General features: G+C 57.4%; 2 protein-coding genes across 5 annotated transcripts; both read right to left on the reverse strand.

Moving 5' to 3' along the window:
- Positions 1-49: 49 nt before the first annotated feature.
- Positions 50-6,591, reverse strand: SIRT7 (sirtuin 7). Of its 2 annotated transcripts, XM_027081031.1 has the most exons (10): positions 6,455-6,591; positions 6,247-6,384; positions 6,061-6,165; positions 4,312-4,382; positions 4,150-4,222; positions 2,682-2,780; positions 2,371-2,607; positions 2,143-2,223; positions 1,859-1,965; positions 50-739 (listed from the first exon to the last, which is right to left on the reverse strand). In XM_027081031.1, exons 1-10 carry the CDS (start codon positions 6,545-6,547, stop codon positions 541-543), a joined length of 1,203 nt encoding a protein of 400 aa, XP_026936832.1. In that variant the 5' UTR covers positions 6,548-6,591; the 3' UTR covers positions 50-540. The 2 variants fall into 2 exon arrangements, with proteins under 2 accessions (XP_026936832.1, XP_026936831.1); XM_027081030.1 differs by having other exon boundaries at positions 2,143-2,607; positions 6,455-6,580.
- An 80-nt stretch (positions 6,592-6,671) lies between these two features.
- Positions 6,672-15,943, reverse strand: MAFG (MAF bZIP transcription factor G). 3 transcript variants are annotated; one of them, XM_027081047.1, is made up of 3 exons: positions 15,737-15,943; positions 11,607-11,669; positions 6,672-11,509 (listed from the first exon to the last, which is right to left on the reverse strand). In XM_027081047.1, exons 2-3 carry the CDS (start codon positions 11,640-11,642, stop codon positions 11,057-11,059), a joined length of 489 nt encoding a protein of 162 aa, XP_026936848.1. In that variant the 5' UTR covers positions 11,643-11,669; positions 15,737-15,943; the 3' UTR covers positions 6,672-11,056. The 3 variants fall into 3 exon arrangements, with proteins under 3 accessions (XP_026936848.1, XP_026936849.1, XP_026936850.1); XM_027081048.1 differs by having other exon boundaries at positions 15,741-15,898; XM_027081049.1 differs by lacking the exon at positions 15,737-15,943 and adding an exon at positions 11,819-12,771.
- Between the last annotated feature and the right edge of the window lie 3,232 nt (positions 15,944-19,175).

Below are 19,175 nucleotides of genomic sequence, written 5' to 3' on the forward strand. Positions count from 1 at the left end.
CGCTCCCACCCACCGCTTCAGAAAGGCAGTCACTCGGTGACACGAGGAAGACAGTGCAGAGATGTTTAATAACAATAAAAAGGCCTGCTGAGAGCCAAGGCTCAAAAACCACTCCTTTGCAGCATACCCAATACAGAGAAAGGCTTCTATAAACTTAACATTTTTAGTAAGAAGTGGTAGAAATAGAGTTGAGGCCCCTGAGACTAGCCTAGTGAATGAGGTAAGGCAGCCGTGTGCTTCCTCTTTGTGGCCAAGTGTGAAATAACACGAGTCCTGTTTTCACAGAGGGTGTGACTGCCACCTCTTTAGAAGAGGCTGCTTGGGTGAGGTGTCTTCCATCATTAGGCCCATGCAGGGGGGCAACCACAGCAGTGCAAGGGAGCTTTCCACAATGACAAATGGCTAAACATGTCAGGGTGAAAATGTCACCCCCAGAGAATCCCAGGGGCAGTCCTGGCCTTAACAGTGCCACTTGCCCCTGAAGAAGAAGAGTCCTGGTCATTTGCAAAGTGCCATCATTGTTCTCGGTCATGCAACAAGTTATGTTACTTTCTTCCTTTTTGTGCGCTTGGTGCAGCCCCTGCCAAACCAGCCGCCCAGGACAGGGGCTGAGCTAAGTGGTGCACCCCGGTCCCCAGGCCCAGGTTCTTCTCGACTTCTGCACAGCGACTTGCGACTGTGGCTGCCTTCTTCACCCGCACGCAGGGGAGTGGCCAGCGAGAAGATGGGGTCCTGCCACCTACGCAAAGGGAAAGCTGGGTCAGGCGTGCCTGGGAGCCCCTCACAATCACAACCCGCCCCAGGACGGGAAAGCTGACTGAGGTCACCCTGCGTCCCTCCCACGTCTTAACCATGGCTGGGCTTTGCTCAGTGGTAGCTCCACAACATCTGCGAGAGGGGTAAGCTCCGCAAGTAACTCAAAGGCTAGCACCCAGACTAGCCCAGCCTCTGCAGAACTCAGTCCTCGTCGGTGATTGAGGGGGCTGTGCACACATGGGGTAGGGCGGCAGTAGCCCCAGGAGGGGTGAGTCACTAGCCAACTCTGGGCCCCACCTTTCACTTGTACGGCCAGGGACAGGTAGACCAGACCCTCTTCCCCTTCCCAGACTGCAGGACTTGATGGGAGGGAAGCTGACTAGGGAGGCGCGGCCTAAACACTACACCGTGAAGAGATCATGTGTCTGACTGAGATGTAGAACCACATATCATAAACTTAATATACAGATAAGCACTGATAAAGAAAATGAGCTAAGTTAATGTGGAAAAAAAAAAAAAAGTACAGTACACAACAGGCCCACATTACAGAACACCACAAACATAACATACAAGAATTGCCAGGCCCAGAAGGTGAAGGGATCCTTAATTCTCCAACCCTTTGATTAAAAGAAGTTATTGATTTCCCCTATAAGACCCTGAAAATTCACAGAGAAAGAAAGTGTAAACTTTTCACTCAATACACACACCACATCTCAATTATCACAAATTCTGTATTCAGGCACAATCTGTTTAAGCTTCCCCAAAGTATTCCAGCTCCCCAAGCCAGTGCACCCAGATCCTGACGAGCAGAGTTGCTGAGAGCACATCCCTTCAAGGCACCTTCCCGTCCAGGCTGCCTGAGGTGAAGGGGGACATCCAGGTGTGCCCTGGCAGATTCCCTCTCCCCGCAGGAATCACGCCAGCCAGGACACCTCAGCCAATGCTGGGGCTGGTCCCTGCAGAGGCCACCACACTGCAGTCACGCCTCAGATGCCATCTGCCGCAGCTCAGAGCTTTCTCTACACTCAGCTCACAAAAGACAACAGATACAACCCATCCACACAGGGGCAGGGAAGTGGGGGATGTGTCTGTGCCCCCTCACCTGCTGTAGCGGGGGATCTCCAGGCCCAGCTCATCCATGAGGAGCCGCATGACGTCATCACACTTTCCGTGCAGCTTCAGGGCAGCCCAGTCATCCTTCGGGGTCCACTGGGGACAGGAAAAGGTAAGTGAGGACAGCACCTCACTCCTTCCCAATGGCCTGCTGGCCTTGGCCCCTACTCAGCCAGACCTCGTGGTGCATTAGTGTGGGACATAAATGTCCCAGGGACTGCTGGCTCTCCTAAGGCCCAGGTGTAGGGAGGCACCTCTGAGCACCTGAGTTACCTGCAAGTTCACAATGTAGAGCTTGGGCCGCCGGCTGGGGGGCTTGGTCATGCACCAGAGGTGTGGATACTTCTTTAGAACCTGCGGGAATGGACGGATGGACAGACAGACCACACACACACACACACACACACCAGGGAAGGAGGCTACAGGAAGCTGGGGTCTAAGGCTGAGCTGGCCAGCTGTGGGAAGGCTCACCCGTTCCCATCCACAGTGCCATTCGCATACCTTTAAGCTGGAGCCTAAGCACAGGATTGTGTCTGCTCTGCTGGCAGCCTGGGTGGCCGCCTCCCAGTTCAGAGGCTGTCCCAATGTCCCCCTCTCCCCAAAGTGCACGATGGTGTCCCGGAGCTGGGCCCCGCACTTGTGGCAGGTGCGGCCGGTCTGGTGTCGGTGCAGGGCGGTGCGCTCCGTCACATCAAACACCCGCACATACTCCCTGTTGGGAGTGCAGGCTGTGCAGACCTGAGGAGAGTAGGGCCCTGTGAGCAGGAGCCACTGGCCTGCCCAGTCCCCCGAGTCCCAGAGGGACCGCTCACTTCGATATACATGTTCCCGTGGAGCTCCGACATGGCTGTGCGAGGCAGCCCGCTCCGCAGGTGGAGCCCGTCACAGTTCTGAGACACCACGTGCTGCACCTGGAAGGGCGACAGTGGCAGTCAGCAGGAGGAAGGGGGGAAGCAGCACTCAGGATTGAAACCATACCGAGCCCTGCCCGCCCCAGAGCCCCCAAGCCAGCGGCAACTCCGACCCTGCACAAAGCATCGAAGGCAAACCCAGGGCAGCAGGCTGGTCCCAGTAGGACTCAGGAAGCTCCGGTGGGGAGGGCCCTGGGCCCACCCCCAAAGACTCAGAAGCCCTAGGAGCCCCCAGGAGGGCAAATGTTTGCACCGCCCCCTCTTGGCTGGAAAGGAGCTTGGGGCCCAAACTGATGCTCTCTTGGGTCATCATGCTTCAGGTCCTTGAAGGCCCAGGAGGCTCGACCCCTTCCCCACTCGGTTGCAGGTGCTTAGCAGAGGATCTCCAGAGGTTTCCTACTAGCCTCCCCTGTATCTAGGTGGCTCCTGAGGTCTGTGGGAAAAATGCAAGAGAAACACAAGGGGAAGGGGCTACCCTCACGAGCTCTGGGCCTGTGTGGACCCTCTATGTGATGATTCAGCAGAGAGGCTGCTCTCTACTCTTGGAGAGGAAACACAGGAGGAGTAGAGGTAGGCTCAAACCAGGAATCTAAACTGCTTGGTGGGCACTCATCACAGGGTCCACTGGCTGATGGAAGTAGGATGCAGTTGTCACCTGGGCACCAAAGTGGCCCTCCCGGTCCTCGCCGTGGACCCAGTGAGTACAATCAGCCCTCCGTATCTGACGGTTCTACATCTGCAGATTCAACCAACCAAATATCAAAAATATTCCGGGAAAAAAAAAAATCCAGAAAGTTCCAAAAGGCAAAACTTGAATTTGCCACACGCTGGCAAGTACCTGTGTAGCATTTACATTGTATTTATATCTTTTTAAGTGGTACTGACATTTTATTAGGTATTACAAGTAATTCAGAGATGATTTAAAGTATGGGGGTGGGGAGGACTTCCCTGGTGGCGAGTGGTTAAGAATCCACCTGCCAATGCAGGGGACGTGGGTTCGAGCCCTGGTCCGGGAAGATCCCACATGCCGTGGAGCCACTAAGCCTGTGCGCCACAACTTCTGAGCCTGAACTCCGCAACAAGAGAAGCCACCGCAGTGAGAAGCCCGCGCACCGCGATGAAGAGTAGCCCCTGGTTGTCGCAACTAGAGAAAAGCCCGCTCGCAGCAACGAAGACCCAACGCAGCCAAAAATAAAATAAATTTATTTTAAAAATAAATAAGTAAGTAAATAATAAAGTATGGGGGGAGGTGTGCAGGTTATATACAAACACTACGCCATTTTATACAAGGGACTTGAGCACCCTCAGCTTTTGGTATCCAAGGGGGATACCGAAGGATGGCCGTACACCAGCCACCCTGGGCTCTTACCAGCTTCTGCTCGTGTAAGCAGGTGATGCTCATGTGGGTGAGGGTTGGCTCGGCCTCACTCAGGTCAGCAGCACTGCCAGGTAGAAGGGAAATGAAGGTGAGGAGAGCTTCAAGGTCAGGTCTCTGCTTAACTAGGTGGGAAGGCTGTGCTAGGCTGCTTACCTAATGCTTCTTCCTTTCTGAAGCAGCGTCCACACTCCATTAGGACCCCGGTAATCTGGGATAGAAGCTGCCTGCAGGTTCAGAAAGGAGATAAGCCCAGTGAAAAGACATCACTGTAGGCACTGGCAGAATTCCCAATAATTTCTCCCAGCACTTTGAGAAGTGCTGGCCCACAGACTGGCCTCAATTCGTTCCTCAGGCTGAGCATTTCCTAGTCTAACCTGTCCTCCCAGATGGAGTGCACCCGCTGTGGCTCCTTCCCTCTGCCAGGACCCCTGCACCCAAACCTGGTGCAGCTCATCCTTCTAGGCTCCAAGGAGCCCTGCCCGCCCTGGGAGACTCTCTAGCATGTAGTACAGCCTGGGCTCTGTGGCCATGTCTGTCCTCATACTGAGAGGGAGGACTGGTTAGGCTCACTGCACGCCTCCCTCCACGTTCTCACATCCTGATGCTGTAAGTGTTTCCTGGCCTACCTCCACACAGACCAACCTCTTCAATGAGATAAACATTACTGCGTTTCCCAAGTTCCCAATCCAGTGAAACAGAGCCACCCCGAGAGAAGAAAACAGATAGTGTGCCAGGATCAAGGTGCCCTGTGCTTCCTGAGGTGTGAGTGACCTCCCTTGTAGGCAGCCCTGTCTCTTCCCTGTTGCTAAAGCTCAGAAAAATGCCCACCTGACCAGTGGGTCTGACCCACATGGAAAAAGGGAACCTCAAACAGTAACAGAGCAAATTAATGAACAGCAAGTGGCTTTAGTAGCTGCTTACAGTTCTATAAAAGATGGCATTACTGCTTTTACATAATGACAAGAGGTCACATGTGCCAGGGCTCCAGGTGTTGATAAGTTAAAGCAGTTAACATACCTCACGCATTCTCGCTACTGGGCTTCTTCAGTCATCCCTGTATGGAGTGTCTTACTTCATAAGTATCTATAAAATCCTACCCACCCTTCAAGGCCCAGACTCAATGCCACCTCTCATAAAAAAACAACCAGATGGGTTTCCCAGCTCTCAGAGACCACAGAAGGCGTATCTGGATTTCTACTCTAGCAGCCTAGCACAGCCAGCTTCACGTTACAGTCATTCGTTTATATGGTTTATTATCGTCACCTACGGACCTCTCCACAGAAATCCTTGCTATTCACCTCTGCTGGACCTACATGTAAGTCACACTCAACTTGCACCCAGCAATTTAACAACGTGCTATCCACACTGTCAAAGCTAGTCACATTCTACCACCCAGGTAGCTTCCTGATAAAACTTATCAAAAGCCAAAACATTTCTCTTCCTTACCTGGTGCACTCTAATGCATACTGCCTTGCATTCCACTTACCTTACTTCAACATTCAGGGGACACAACGAGTGGGGAATCAGAAGACAGTTTGGGGTTTAGCTCTGCCAATATATAATCTTAGGACAAGCACCAAACTATTACATCCCGTTTTTATTCCTCTTCCTTTCCTGTCTCTAACTAGGTACAATACAAAATTCAAGCATTTAAGAATGTTTTTCTATTTTGCGAAGTTCCAAATAGAGTCGTTCTGAGTTTCTCTAAGAAAAGAAAGACCCTCAAGAAGTGCTTTTAAGTCGAGCTTTTTCGAATCGGTACTGTTGCTTAACAGAAGACGGTGCTCGGTGCTGGGGTCCGACACCCAGAAGGGGGCGCCCCACGCCCGCCCCCGGCGGTCCGTGTTTCGCACAACCTGGGAGCCGACCCGGGGCGCGGCCGTCCCTGCCTCGTCTCCTTACCGTGCTGATCCCCGCGCCCGTGTAGACGACCAGGTGCTTGGCGTTTCGGACGGCGCTAGCCAGCTCCCGGACTTTCCTCCGCAGCTCCTCCGGGTCGTCGCACACCTGCCGAGACGCCGAAGCCGGTCGTGAGCCGGCCCCGGCTCGCCCGCGCCCCCGCCCGGCCCGCCCGCACCCCGGACTCGCCTCCTCCTGCCGCCGCTTCAGGCCCTCGCGCCGCCTGCTCCGGCCCTGCAGCTCGGTCACCAGGTCTTCGCTCTCGGCCAGGAGCCGGCCCTCCTCCGCGCTGCGCTCGGCCACCGCCTTCCTCAGGATGCGCGACACCTGCGGGCGCGGGGCAGGCGGTGAGGGCGGCGCGGACTGGGGGCGCGGCGCGGGGCGGGCAACGCCGTACCTGGCGGAGGCGCTCCCTCTGCTGCTCCTCCCGCAGCCTCCGGACCCGCTCCGCCGCCTTGCGCTCCAACCGGCTCAGACCCCCGGCGGCCATCTCTCCCGGGGAGACTCGCGCTTCCGCTTCCGCCTCCCGGCAGGCCGCGCGCCGACACATGCGCGCGAGGCCCGCCCCGCCCTTCCGCCCCGCCCTTGCGTCGCCCCAAGGAAGCACCTGCCAGTCTCTTTAAAAGGTGTTTATTGATCATATACAAAATAAAGAAAACCTTATATATCACAAACATACACTATGTACAGCAATAAATACCCGGGGCCCGGCCCAGTGCCGCCCCTCCTGGACAATAATTTAGCAATAAATACTGCACAGGGTAGGGAGGGCGCGAGGCCGACGCCACCCAGGTCAGCCAGAGTGCTCCAGTGGGGCCCCTCCCCACCTGGATCTTCAACAACCCCCGCCCACCCCGGCAGATCCCAGCGTACCCACCCCACCTCCTGTCTTCAGCCCTAGGCAGGGCAGGCAGGGTCTGATCAACTCTGCTCCGCCCACTTCTCAGCGCCAGGAGAGCAGCAGAGCTGGACACACTGGACAGCCCTTGTCCTGCTGCCCTAAGATGCCAGGAGAAGGCTTTCTGTACCCACTCCCGTTTGGTTAAAGGCTTCAGATTGAGGGGATGTGGGGAAGGGTGGGGCTGGGACATGAGGCTGTTAGAGGGGTCCCCCTTCACAGGTCATCGGGGACAAGCTCTCCTACACTCTAGCTCAGACTGAAGGGACACCCACGTACCAAGGCTGCTGCTGCAGAGTGGGGTGGAAATGTGTGCGACTGGTCCAACAGGTACAGCACATGCTCAGGACACAAAGGCCAGAGCAGGACAAGCCATCAGTCTCGAGGGCACACCCCTGCCTCTTCCCATCTGCTTCAAAACCAGACAGCCAAAAGGAAGGCGAAAACCGGCCAGCAAGAATTATTCAGTGGCTTCTGGGGAAAAAAATCGTTAATGTGTTGGTTCCTTTCACCCAACCACAGCCTAAAAAAGTAACTTAAAAGATCCTAGAGCGGAAACAGTGTTGCAGGCTGTGGCTTCCCAGCTGTGGACGGAAGCTTTGGCCAACCGGCCACCCCAGAGAGGGAAGTCGCAGGGACAAGATGGGCTCGACCACCCATCCCAAAGCAGGCTGCAGCTGATCAGAGCCGTGGGCCCAGCCACCGACCATCAAGGCTGCTGCTGCTGATCAGGGTTATGCCCAGACCTGAAGCCTGGACCAAGAGTAGAAAAGCCTCCAGGGAGGCCTGGCACCCGACAGAAACCAGCACACCACAAAGCAGCCACAACTTCTCACCTGCACAAACGCAGTGCCACCTGGAGCAGCAGCCAAGAGCCATGGGGAGGGCTCCCTGGGGCCATACTCTGGGCAGGAGCTGACCTGTTCTCAAAGGGTTCTCCTCTGAAATCTGAGTGTCCATGTTGGGATAGGGAGGATGTGGGCAAGGTGTGAAGGAAGGTGCACATTATGGTTTACTTAGCGGACAAGTTTGGGAGACTTGGCCTCGGCCAAAGCCCTCAATTCGCTGTGTCAAAAAGTTGAGGAGAGAGAACACAACACACTCACAGTAGGAAAAACGAATTAACGAGAATCAGAAAGACGCCAAACAGTCACATGTGGACACAGGATCTACTGTCAATAACCAAAGTGAAGGGGAGAAGGGGCACAGCAGCCCCAGAGAGACTGGCTTGATGGGAGCAGGATGCTCCCCCAGACCCAAGGAACAGTTGCTCCAAATCCAAAAACCTCGAAAGGAAGTATAGCTTCACTAACTCCAGAAGCGTCTGTAAACCAAACCAAGGACCTGCAATTTCTGTTCAGCACATGCTCACCCTCAAACCCTCCTCTCTCTAGGTCTACAGCATGGCAGGGGTGCACAGAGATGGAGGACCACCTCCCAGCCAGGATAAAAGTGGGAACCGTACTTGGACATGGGGAGCCTGTCCCTCCCCCTGTCCAGGACAGGGCATGATCTCTCTTTAGGGATTCTTATGATGTGATTCCAACTTGCTGCTACAAGAAACATCAACTACTCTCATCTGGACCTTAGGTGGACAAAGCCAGACTGCAGGGAGGCAAAGGAAGCCACTAAGTGATTCAGAGTCAATGGTCAAAATCTCCATTGCAGGCCAACCTGGGTACAGCCAGGAATGTCTCTGAATATCTAGGGCCAAGATCAGCCCATCAAGACAACAGAAGTTGACAGCACATCCCCCCTCCTATCCCACAGGCACACTGTAAACTCTGGGATGAAGATTCTGCTGTCCACAAGGTTAAACCCTGCCTGGCCGCATTGTTTTTCTTTTCATTAGCTCACTTGTCTGTGCCTTTTCAGGGGTTCAGGACCCCCAGAGAAGCCAACCAGCAACTCCAAGGAGTAGCCAAGCCCCACACGGCCAGAGCCAGGGCAGTAGCCTCTTGGGGAGCAGGCACCACAGGCAGCCCCATCACATGCCTACGAGCAGCTGCCTGAGCCAAGTCTGGGAGACTTGGCTGCCTCACCGAGTGGCCAGGACGGGGAGGTGGGCTCAGCCCCGGGGAAGCACCTCCACAAGCCAAGCAGTGGATCCCTGGAAGACACAGACCCCAAAGGGAGTTGAAAGAAGGCCCATAGCCAAGAGCTGCCAGCATGTTCAGGGGGAGAGGGGGGACAGGACCTGGCCCTGGAGACCGTAGCCCTTGTCTGGCACTGGTGGAGACCCCCAGGCCCTCAGGCAAGGAGAAGGGGCTGCCCCAGGTGGGCCCCGAAACCACCTGGTTCTGCCTGGGAAGCACCGTCCCGCAGCATGGAAATAGTTCTGGGATGAGTGGGCCGCGGGCCCCTGGGGTTCCCCTGCTGAGGCCCACACAAAACCCACCGGAACAAACCCCAGATTGGTGGCTGGAGCCCAAACACATTGACTGGAGGCCAGAAGGAAGACAGTCGGGGGCAGCTTGGCCCTGGCCTGGCGGGCACCCACAGTGACTCCTTGTGGTCCCTGCAAGCCCCCACCCAGGGCCAGAGATGGTGGGCAAGGAAGTAGTGAGGGGGCGGGAGGGGGGCCCAGGATGACCCCCAGTTTCACCTACCCTGCCACTGGATCAGCCCAAGCCTGAGACACACATGCGAAACCAAGGGTCAGCAGAGGGGTGTGGCAGAGCCCTGCATCTGACCCCCCAGGGGCTCGGGGTGGGCGCCAAAGCAGAAGAGGCTGGGCTGGAGGCACAGACACCCAAGCTCCACTGGAGCAGGCGCAGCCTGGCACTACAGCCCAGGCCTGACAAGCCAGCAGAAGCAAAACCACAACCAAATCCAAAAAACAAACACGGGAGAACAGACACAAGAAGTGACACCCACAGGTCAAAGGTCACCAGAAGCACCAGCACGTGACGCTGCACAAGACCTCACCAGGCACAGACAACACCACGGCACCGGCAAGAGACGGAAGCAGGAAGGGCAAAGGAGTAAGTCACTTTCGGTACAATTGCAAAAGAGATAGCAAAGAGGACGTCAGGACGCGCCTTCTGGTCGCTCACGGCTTGGCTTTTTTTTTGTCTTTTTTTTAACTAAGTTTTATAAATAACGTCTGATAACTCTGTGTATATAAAAACTAAACTTCAACAGCCACAAAGACTTGTCTGTAAGTTTACAAGAAAGGATTTTTTTTTCTTTTTTTAAAGTAGCAAAGTTTCTATTATACTTTCTTCCCTTTTCTGTTTATACGGTCAAATGTTCTCGCTTTTTTTGTTTTAAAAAGACAGTTTTATAAATACTCTGCAGCTTTTTTTTTCTTTAGCTTTTAAACATATAATTTAATAACTTCGTAAAAGGAACTTCTCTCTTTTAAATAAAGGGCTATGTAACCACACAAATAGGTCATGTAAACAGTGACACGGGACCCATCGCAGGACACTGGACACACCCTTCACGTACGCTCACAACCAGTGATTTGGTCTTGTTCAGTGCAACACGTCAGGTGTGAGTGCCAAGGCCCCCGGCCCACAGCCACACGACACCCCATCCCCCCCAGCGCCAGACCAGTGGCCCGCCTGTCCAGGGCCCTCAGGGACAGCCTACTCTGCAGAGCAGTGCCTACCTATGCCTGCAGGCCGAGCTGAGAGTGAACTGCCCGGCCTCCCGGCCTCCCGCTAGCCTGGCGGCTGTCAGAGCCTGTGGGCCATTCTGCAAGGAGAACAGCCTCTCTCCTGCCCTGCAGCCCTCCCTGCTCAGGGACACATGTGCCCCAGAGCACCCGGTCAATCTTTCTCTCTGTTCACTCCCACAGGCCGACTCTGGACTCCAAGCCCACCTGCTCGTGGGACAAAGGGGGCGGGGGCGACCCCACGTCACCACCAAACTGACCAATCCCAACGTACAAAACACACGATGACAACGACGAGATCAAAGGGGCTCAGCCCGGCGCCCCTGGGGTGCAGGTTGTGCTTTGCAGGGAAGGGAGGAGGTAGGAGAGGAGGAAAAGAAGAGAAGAGGAGAAAGAGGAGGGAGGGAGAAGGGGACAGGGCTGCTGAATTTGCCATGCGCCTACTGGCCCCTTGCAGACCCGCCTGGGCAAGCGCATCCCTACGACCGGGCGTCCGTCTTGGACTTTACTATCGTGATGACGCTGGTGGCGGCCACCTTGCCAGGGACGAGGGGCCCCAAGCCAGCAGCAAGGGGACCCCGAGCTGGCGCCACAGGGCTTCGGGCCACGGTCCTGGCGAAGTTCTGCAGGGCCTCGTACTTGGAGCGCAGGGCATCGAGCTCCAGCTTCATGCTGGCGTTCTCCGAGGCCAGCTTCTCCACCTCCTGCTGCAGCTCTGCCTTCTGCTTCTCCAGCTCCTCCTTCTGGGTCACCCGCTTCACGCGGCAGCTGGCGGCATAGCCGCGGTTCTTGAGCGTGCGCCGGCGCTGCTTCAGCTGGATGATCTCCTCCTTGGACAGGCCCCGCAGGTGCTGGTTCAGCTCCCGCACTGACATGGTCACCAGCTCCTCATCTGTCAGGCTGGTGCCATTCTCTCCCGGCTCCCGCTTCACCTGGGGAGGGCATAGCGCACGAGGTCACAGGCCAAGTGGGGGCAGTCTGCCCCTGTGCCACCCCAGCCCTGAGACACTGCCCACCCTATCTGCTCACCTTCAAGGCCTTGTTTCCTTTATTGGGGGTCGTCATAACCCGAGGGCACAGCAAGCAGGCACTCTGTGAGACAGGGAGCGTAGGTCAGGACCCTGGAGACCCTTCCCCTCCCCAGTCCACACAGAGCCCTGAGCCCCCTTACACCCTCTGCCCACTCAGGGGAAGGCACCCAGTCCCCAGCCTCACCCCTTGCCCGCCCATTCCCCTGATACCTGGCCTCAAGGACCGCCCTTCAGCCTCGCCTCTCCCAAGCTGGGCTGCTCCCTGTCCCCCTGCCCCTAGGGAACCAGGTGGGAGACCAGGAGGGTCTGATGGGGGAAGGGGAACTGAAGGGCTATTAGGGAGGCAGAGGCAAGAAAAGGGGCCAGGGGAGAGATTAGAAGGATGAGGGAGGGGCCAGCCTAGAAGGAAGCCGGGAGCTTTAAAAATAACCCCAGTGCGCCCCAGAGCACGGCTGTTCCTGGCGAGTCATGCTGACTCAGCACATCGCTCCCGCTCTCTCACCAGCCTGGCACTCCCCAAGGCCGCCAGCCAACACAGCTCCAGGGGACGGGCAGCAGCAAGCTGCTGGGGCGACGAAGGCCAGCCTGGCCAGCAGCAGGTGAGGGCCAGGGCCAGCGCCCCTGTGAGCGTGTCCTCTAGGGCTCTACCTCCCCTAAGCTGGCCTGGGGCAAAGCCCTGCTCCCATGAAGGCTCACTGGGCGTCCCCGCTGGGGACTCGGGCAGAGGAGAGGATGCAGGAGAGCGCCAATTCTCCCAGACGGCTCACTTTGAAGAGCAGCAAACGGAGCTGTCCAACCAGCTCTGACTCTGTCTTTAACACTGGTGGGAGTTCCCCAAACCTACTGGTGGCAGACACTCCAGCCGGAGAAGCCGGGCCCCAGGCCCCTTGGCCCTCTCTGTCCACCTCTGCTGCTGATGGAGTAACCATCCTGTGGCTTTGGGTTGCAGCCTTTTGTACTCTGCCCCACCCCATCCAGGGTATTTCACAAGAGTGCCCACAATCGACCCCCCAGCGGCCTGCTCAGCCCTCTCTGGCCACTGACTACTCTCTGGCTCCCTGCTCAGGGTCCGCACCCACAGGGCAAGGAACAAAAACCAGAGGCCCCCCTCCCACCCACTTGGTCATCTTTTCCGCAGCCCTGCCAAGGACATTTTTACCCACCTAGTCCTGGGATTCCTGGCTCAGCTGGACCCCCTCTGCCCACCCCCACTCCCTCCATGACCTTCCAGGTTAGATGCAGGGAGGTAAACGGAGGCCTAACAAGCACTGTGGTGCCCTCCTGGAGAAGCTACAAGCACTCAGGCAATTTGGGGCTGCGGGGTCTTCTCAGCCCTATCAGGTCACTAAAGTATGGCTGGGGAGGTGGAGGCAAACACTCACTCAGGGTAGAGACCCCTCCTCACCCAGCCCTGCATCAGGATGCGAGGCTGCAGGCAAGGGGGCCAGAGACGCCTCCCCACAGCCATGCCCCGAGGCTCCGGCCCCAATGTTCTTCCAGAGCAGAGGATGGGGCAGAGGAGCTGGAGGCCAGAAGGTCCTCAGGGCCCCACGCCTACCCCCGGAGTCAAGTCCTCAAGGCAGAGCTGGAGGAGCTCCCCCAACCTCAGGTCCAGGTACAGCGTCACTGCACTGGTCCTGCCATTGTCAGTCCAAAGGAAAAGCCCTGGCACCAGCTTTTCCCACCCGCCATCCTCCCTCCACCCCACGAATGCTGAGCACACGGTGACTTCCTGAAGAGATCACACAGAAAAGTGCCGAGCGTGGCGGCTGGGAGCTGAAAAGTGCCTCCTCGGCAGATTTCACCCTCCACAGAAGCCCTGAACTCAGCACAAGTGAAGCCAATCGCCTCCTAATCAAAGGTGTGCTTGTGCTCGGGTGGGGGAGGGGTGGGTCTCAGCAAAGCCCATGCATCCAGCCTCCTGGCCTTGTCTCCACTACCTGGGGACACACACTGATGGGACAGAGACAGCTTTTGGGCATGGGCTGGGTGGGATTGATGGCTCAGGGCACCTATAGAAACCAGAGGGAGGGGATCCCAGAGACTGGATCAAGAACCCTCAGCCCTCCTCCCGCCTCTGCTCCCCCTGAGGCTGAGCACATTTTGTGGAGAAGGCATGGGTGGTCCCAAGAGCACTGATCCACCAAGGTACCCAGGGCCACCCACTCAAGGTGAGAGCCAGCTGGAAAGGGGAAAGAACTCCATCCCCTTCCCCTGGGCCCAAACTCCAGGGCATGGACAGTAGACAAGAGGCCAGCCCGCCCCTGTTCCTTCTCCTGTCCTGCAAACCCCAGTGGCCAAACCTCCCAAGCCAAGGCAGGTGTGGCCTTGGTCACTCTGGAGCCCCCACCTAGCACGCTACAGTCCCACTCTGCCCTTTAGACCCACCTCCTCCAGAAGCCCTCTGAAAAAAGTCTAAAACTTAATTTCCACCAAAGCATAAGTAGCTGAGAAGATTTGAAAAAACATCCCTCCAGGAATCTGCATTTTCCTGGGGCATAAAATTCCAGCCAAAAGATCAGCTGAAGTGTTAAGACATCTGGCATCTATAAGCTCAGGGATGGGGGAGAGGGCAGCAGCAGGGAATGTCTGAGGACAAACTACAAGGTCAGCCTTACCTAGCCATGAACGCATGGGCAAGAATGGTCAGCTCTGGTCTAGACAAAACACTCCCCCACCCCTGAAGACCAGGAACCATTCATACACCCAGGAAAAGTGGCTCAAGCCACACCACCCTGAGGCTGTCACTCCCCAGGAGTCCCTACCACCTGGCCTGACACCCATCAGGGCCACGTTCTTTGCTAACCTGCACAATACTGCGCTCCAACCTCAAGTGGAACAACTTTGGGGTGATTGGGATTCTTCAACCCATGCCATCCACACCAGTCCACCTGCTGGGCGCCCTCAAAGTTACCACCACCCGCAGCCTCAACCCGGACCCCAAGGCCAGGCTGCGAAGAGAGCCACAGCCTGCTCACCAGACACCTCGCTCCCCTGATCAGAGTCTAAGTCCTGCTGCCTCCTCTCATTTGCAATTTCCTGGTAGAGCTGCGCCTACTCGCCCTCTGCCCTGTCCACTGTCACCCAGGACTCTAGTACAGGCACCCCTCCTTCACCCACTGCCTCAGCCTCTTCCCACCGGGAGACTTCCCAGCCTGGCCAAACAGACCAGTCATAGGGAAAGCCTACTTCCCAGCCCGCAAGCACGGCCCCCCTAAGCTCCTCCCCTCTTCTCACTCAGAACTATTTCCCAGTTTGGGGAGCTGTCCCAGAGGCGGGTCAGGGACCAGCAGCCTGAGAAGAGCCTGCCTGGGAGGGGATGAACAGGCCAGGGGCTTCACCCTCTACCCCGGGATAACCTGCACCAAGACCTCTGTATTTACTCCTCACCCACCCTACCCTAAACTCCCACATCAGCCCAAACTTAAGCAGGCGCCCCAGCCCAGGGCCTGGCCCCTTCTTACTCCCCACGGTTTCCCTCTTACCCCTGTTTCCCGGCCTCTCAGGCCCCTAGCTCTAATCCCCCCAGGCATCAGGACGAGCATCGAGTGACCTCATGCTGATGACTCAGCAAGTCTCCTTCTGGGCTCTGGCAAGCGTGTGACGGAGCGAAGCCGGAGCGGGCAGGGTCTTCCCAGCCCCCCCTCCACGTGCCGCTTCCTCCCCCTAGCCAGCCGAGGACCCCGCGCCTGGGAGGCGTTGACACAGACACCTGATGAATCAGCAGCTCAGGCTGGGGCCGCCGAGCTCTTCCACGGAGCCCTGGGCGCCCCGCTCGACCCCACCCTTTCCTCCCGCCACCCCGGCCGTCCCTCCCTCCAGGACTCCCCGGCTTCACCGAGCAAGACCAGCGCACGCCCCACCCGCCCCTGCGGGACCGCGCGCCCACCCCAGTACCCCCGGCGAAGGGACCAGGAGCCGCTCCGGACCGGTGGGGAAATCGAGGCATGGGCCGCCAGCAGGGCACAGGGCAGACCCAAAGCCCGGAGCACTCGGACCACGCCGCCACAGGCCGCCGGAAGGAGCAGCGGCCCCGCGAGCACCCGCCCCCGGATCGGAGCACCCGCACGCCCCCCGCTCGGCCCTGGCCCCCGGCCCCGGCCCCGGCCCGGCCGCCGCCGCACTCACCCACCACACTGCGGGCCCGGCGGGCCGAGGCCGGGGCGGGGCGGGGCGGGCGCTCCGAGGCCGCGCGGGGCTGGCCGCGCGGGGGCTCCGGGCCCAGAGTGGGAGCTCGCCGCCTGCGCGGGCCGGGCCGAGCGCACTAGGAAGGCCGGGCCGCACCAGGCTTGGGGCTCCGGATCCTCCGCCGCCGCCGCCGCCGCCGCCGCCGCCGCAGCTCCACAGACGTCACATGATGTTTGGTCACGTGGGCTCCATTCATGAAGCGGCGACGCGACCGGCTGGGGCTTAAAGGGGAAGGCGCGGCGGTGGCGGCGGCGGCGGGAGGCGGGGCACGCCTGCACTGCGCCTGCGCGCCCGGGCGCCGTCGCCCGGGCAACGCAAGCCGCGCCTGGTGGGTGAGGTCTCGCGGGACTGGCCCGGGAGTGCGCTCCCGACCGGCCACGCCCCCTTCGAGGCGGGGCCTGGTGATCCTGCCCAAATGCTCTCCTGAGCCTTCTGTGTAGACGTTTCAAAGGCCACGTGTCCAGGGTGCAGGTGCGGAGGTCCCCACGCATTATGGAGAAGATTCTCATGGTGTTTCTGATGCCGTCTGTCAGACTGCATGCACTGCCTCCGTAACTGGAGCGGGTCTCATCCCTGCCAGGAACAGTGGCCTGGCACACAGGAGACCCATACGCTCCTGTAGGTGAAGGGCTTGTCCAGGATTCAAAACTTAGGTCTTCTCAAGGCCGCCTCCAAGATCCTCTGTGTAGTGGTCTGTCTTCACGCAACATCCCGAGAGCTCACATGAGTGACAAGGACTCAGGCGGTTCCTGGAACGAGTCCGGCTCAGGGTGAGTGTGGGGTAAACATCTGTTGAATTAATAGTTGATGTAGGAATTGCACGTTTCCTTTCCTGTTTCATCAACATCTGCCTGGAACTCAGGTCACTGGTCCATGTCTGCTCCTGCACTTTCTGTAAGGAGTTCTCACTGCTGTTCAAAATTCCCAGAGAAAGAGGTGACGAAAGGAAGAAGAGAAATTGAAGGGATCCAATTTCTACGTTGATTTACCTTCTCAAGTGTAAAGCCAGGAAGGGTGACCTACCCTGCCAGGCAGGTCAGTAGAAATCAGGTGAGCTGAAAGAGGGATGAGTGAGGGCTGCTGGGTCCTCAAGGGGATTCAGTGCCACTGAATGAATGATGAAGGCCAACCCAGGAGGCCCCCGGAGCCAGGGGACATCAAGGTGTCAGCAGCTCTCCCTGCCAGACTCCAGTAGCTTCCCTCTGAACCTACAGGGCCTTAATATGCCCAGGGCAAGACTTCTAAAGCCCTCAACTTTTTGTTGTTGTTGCCTCTCCCATTGCGGAGCACAGGCTCCGGATGCGCAGGCTCAGCGGCCATGGCTCACGGGCCTAGCTGCTCCGCGGCATCTGGGATTTTCCCAGACAGGGGCATGAACCCGTGTCCCCTGCATCGGCAGGCGGACTCTCAACCACTGCGCCACCAGAGAAGCCCAAGCCCTCAACTTTTATTGTACTAAATCACAAAGACTTGCCTCTGAGGCCAAGAAAGAGGTCCTTTTGGACCTCTAGCATCCTCACCACCAGCTGCCGGCTCCTTCTGGCCTGCTCTGCTCAGGTCTGTGCTCACACTTGCAGGGGGTTCCCCAGGTGTCAGTCCCTGCAGAACACCAGAGACCTCATAGCTTTCTTCCCGCATCACACCCCTTCTCAGGCCCGTGTGGCTCTGCCCCACTTCCCCACATCTGGCTTTTGGTGGTTGGGACCAAGGCTCACATTCCTGCCTGCTGAAACCCAGTGTGTTTTTCACGGGGTGGCGCAAAGCCCACTGCAAAGCTCGTCTGGACTCCTGTGCCTCCTCCCAGGCTGTGACGTGTGATTCTTCACTTTAGAGCCACCTGCTGGCTTCCTCCAGACCCCAGACCCAGGGCACATGTGGGAGCAGCAGGCCCCCCTTGTCTTATTGGTCAGCACCTGACACACACAGCAGGCACTCAAACAGTGAGACTGGCCTTGACTTAAGGAACAGTCAGGGGGAAGCTTTGGTCCTGGGCAGATGTGTGGCCTTTGGGACAATCTCTTCTGGGACATCTTTTCCCCAGAGGGAGGGTGCCAGGGTTTCCCTGCACTGCCAAGTACTTTGCCAGGGGAGGCCCACAGCCCACCTCATGCCAGCTTCTATCCACCAGCATGGTGGCCTGTGCCAGGGGTTTATGCCTTAGGAGGGCCCTGTAGGGACTCTAGGCCCCGTGAGAGCCTTGGGCAGTCAGTACATGGGGTGTGACCTAGACTCTGGAGGCCACCCTGGCAGGGTCAAGGGTATATGGTCTTGCCCCTCACTTGCTCTGTTTTTCCTGTCTCCTGTAGATTTGGAAGGCTGGGTCCTTGTCCTCAGAGTGCTCCCTCTCCTACCCCACTTGCATCAGGCCTTGGTTCTAAGTAGGCCCAGGGGAAGGAAACGAACTGGAGTTGAGACCTTGCAATGTAGTTCCTGGAAAACCTCTGCCCAGGGGCTCTCCTGGTCCCCTCCCCTGCCCCTCCTGGGACCCATTGCTTCACCTGGGTGCCCCCTGCCAACACCCTACAGACACCCAGCCCCGCTCCTCTGATATACTCACCCGGGTGTGTGTGTGTGAGTGTCTTACTGTTTCTGTGCTCAGTAACTGTTGATCAAACAAATGTGAGCACTCCTGGCCCCATAAAGGGTTCTGACCTCAGCAGCTCCTTTGATCTTGTGGGCCTCCTGTGATGGTTAATTTTACATCAACCTTTGGGCCATGGGGTGACCAGATATTATTCTGTTTCTGTGAGGATGTTTTTGCATGAAATTAACATGTAAATCAGTAGACTTCAACATTAGACCAAATTAACATTTTAACCAATAAAGCAGATTGCCCTCCATATGTGGGTGGGCATCACTCAAGCAGTTGAAGGCCTGAATAGAACAGAAGACCAACCCTCTGCAGAGTAAGACAGAATTCTCCATCAGTCTGCCTTCAGACATCACCTGCAACATCAGCTCTCCCTGCCTGATGGCCTTTGAATCGAAATATTGGCTCTCTCCAGGTCTCCAGCCTGTCTGCTAGCCTCCATAATTGTGTGAGCCAACTCCTTATAATAAATCTCTTTTGTTTCTATATTCCCTCTTCTATATATATAAGCCACCTCCTACTGGTTGTTTCTCTGGAGAACCCTAATACACTTTCCTAGGAAGCTTCTTCCTCACCCACCCTTGGCCTCACCTGGGTGAGTCGGGGAGACATCTGCCCCCACCAAACCAGGAGGCATAGAGGGTGCTGAGGCTGATGCCCCTCCCACAGCAGGGCCTGCCAAGCCCAGCTTCCAGTGCCAGCTTCCAGTCATGCCTCTAGTGACTGAGGCCCCAGAAGCCCCCTCCCCCTCTGCTCATTGGAGACTCAGCCCCACCAGCCAGACTGGCT

This window comes from Aethalodelphis obliquidens, unplaced genomic scaffold (assembly GCF_003676395.1).
Source record: "Aethalodelphis obliquidens isolate GAN/ISIS:26980383/991018 unplaced genomic scaffold, ASM367639v1 scaffold44, whole genome shotgun sequence".
In the NCBI taxonomy this organism is placed as follows: domain Eukaryota; kingdom Metazoa; phylum Chordata; class Mammalia; order Artiodactyla; family Delphinidae; genus Aethalodelphis; species Aethalodelphis obliquidens.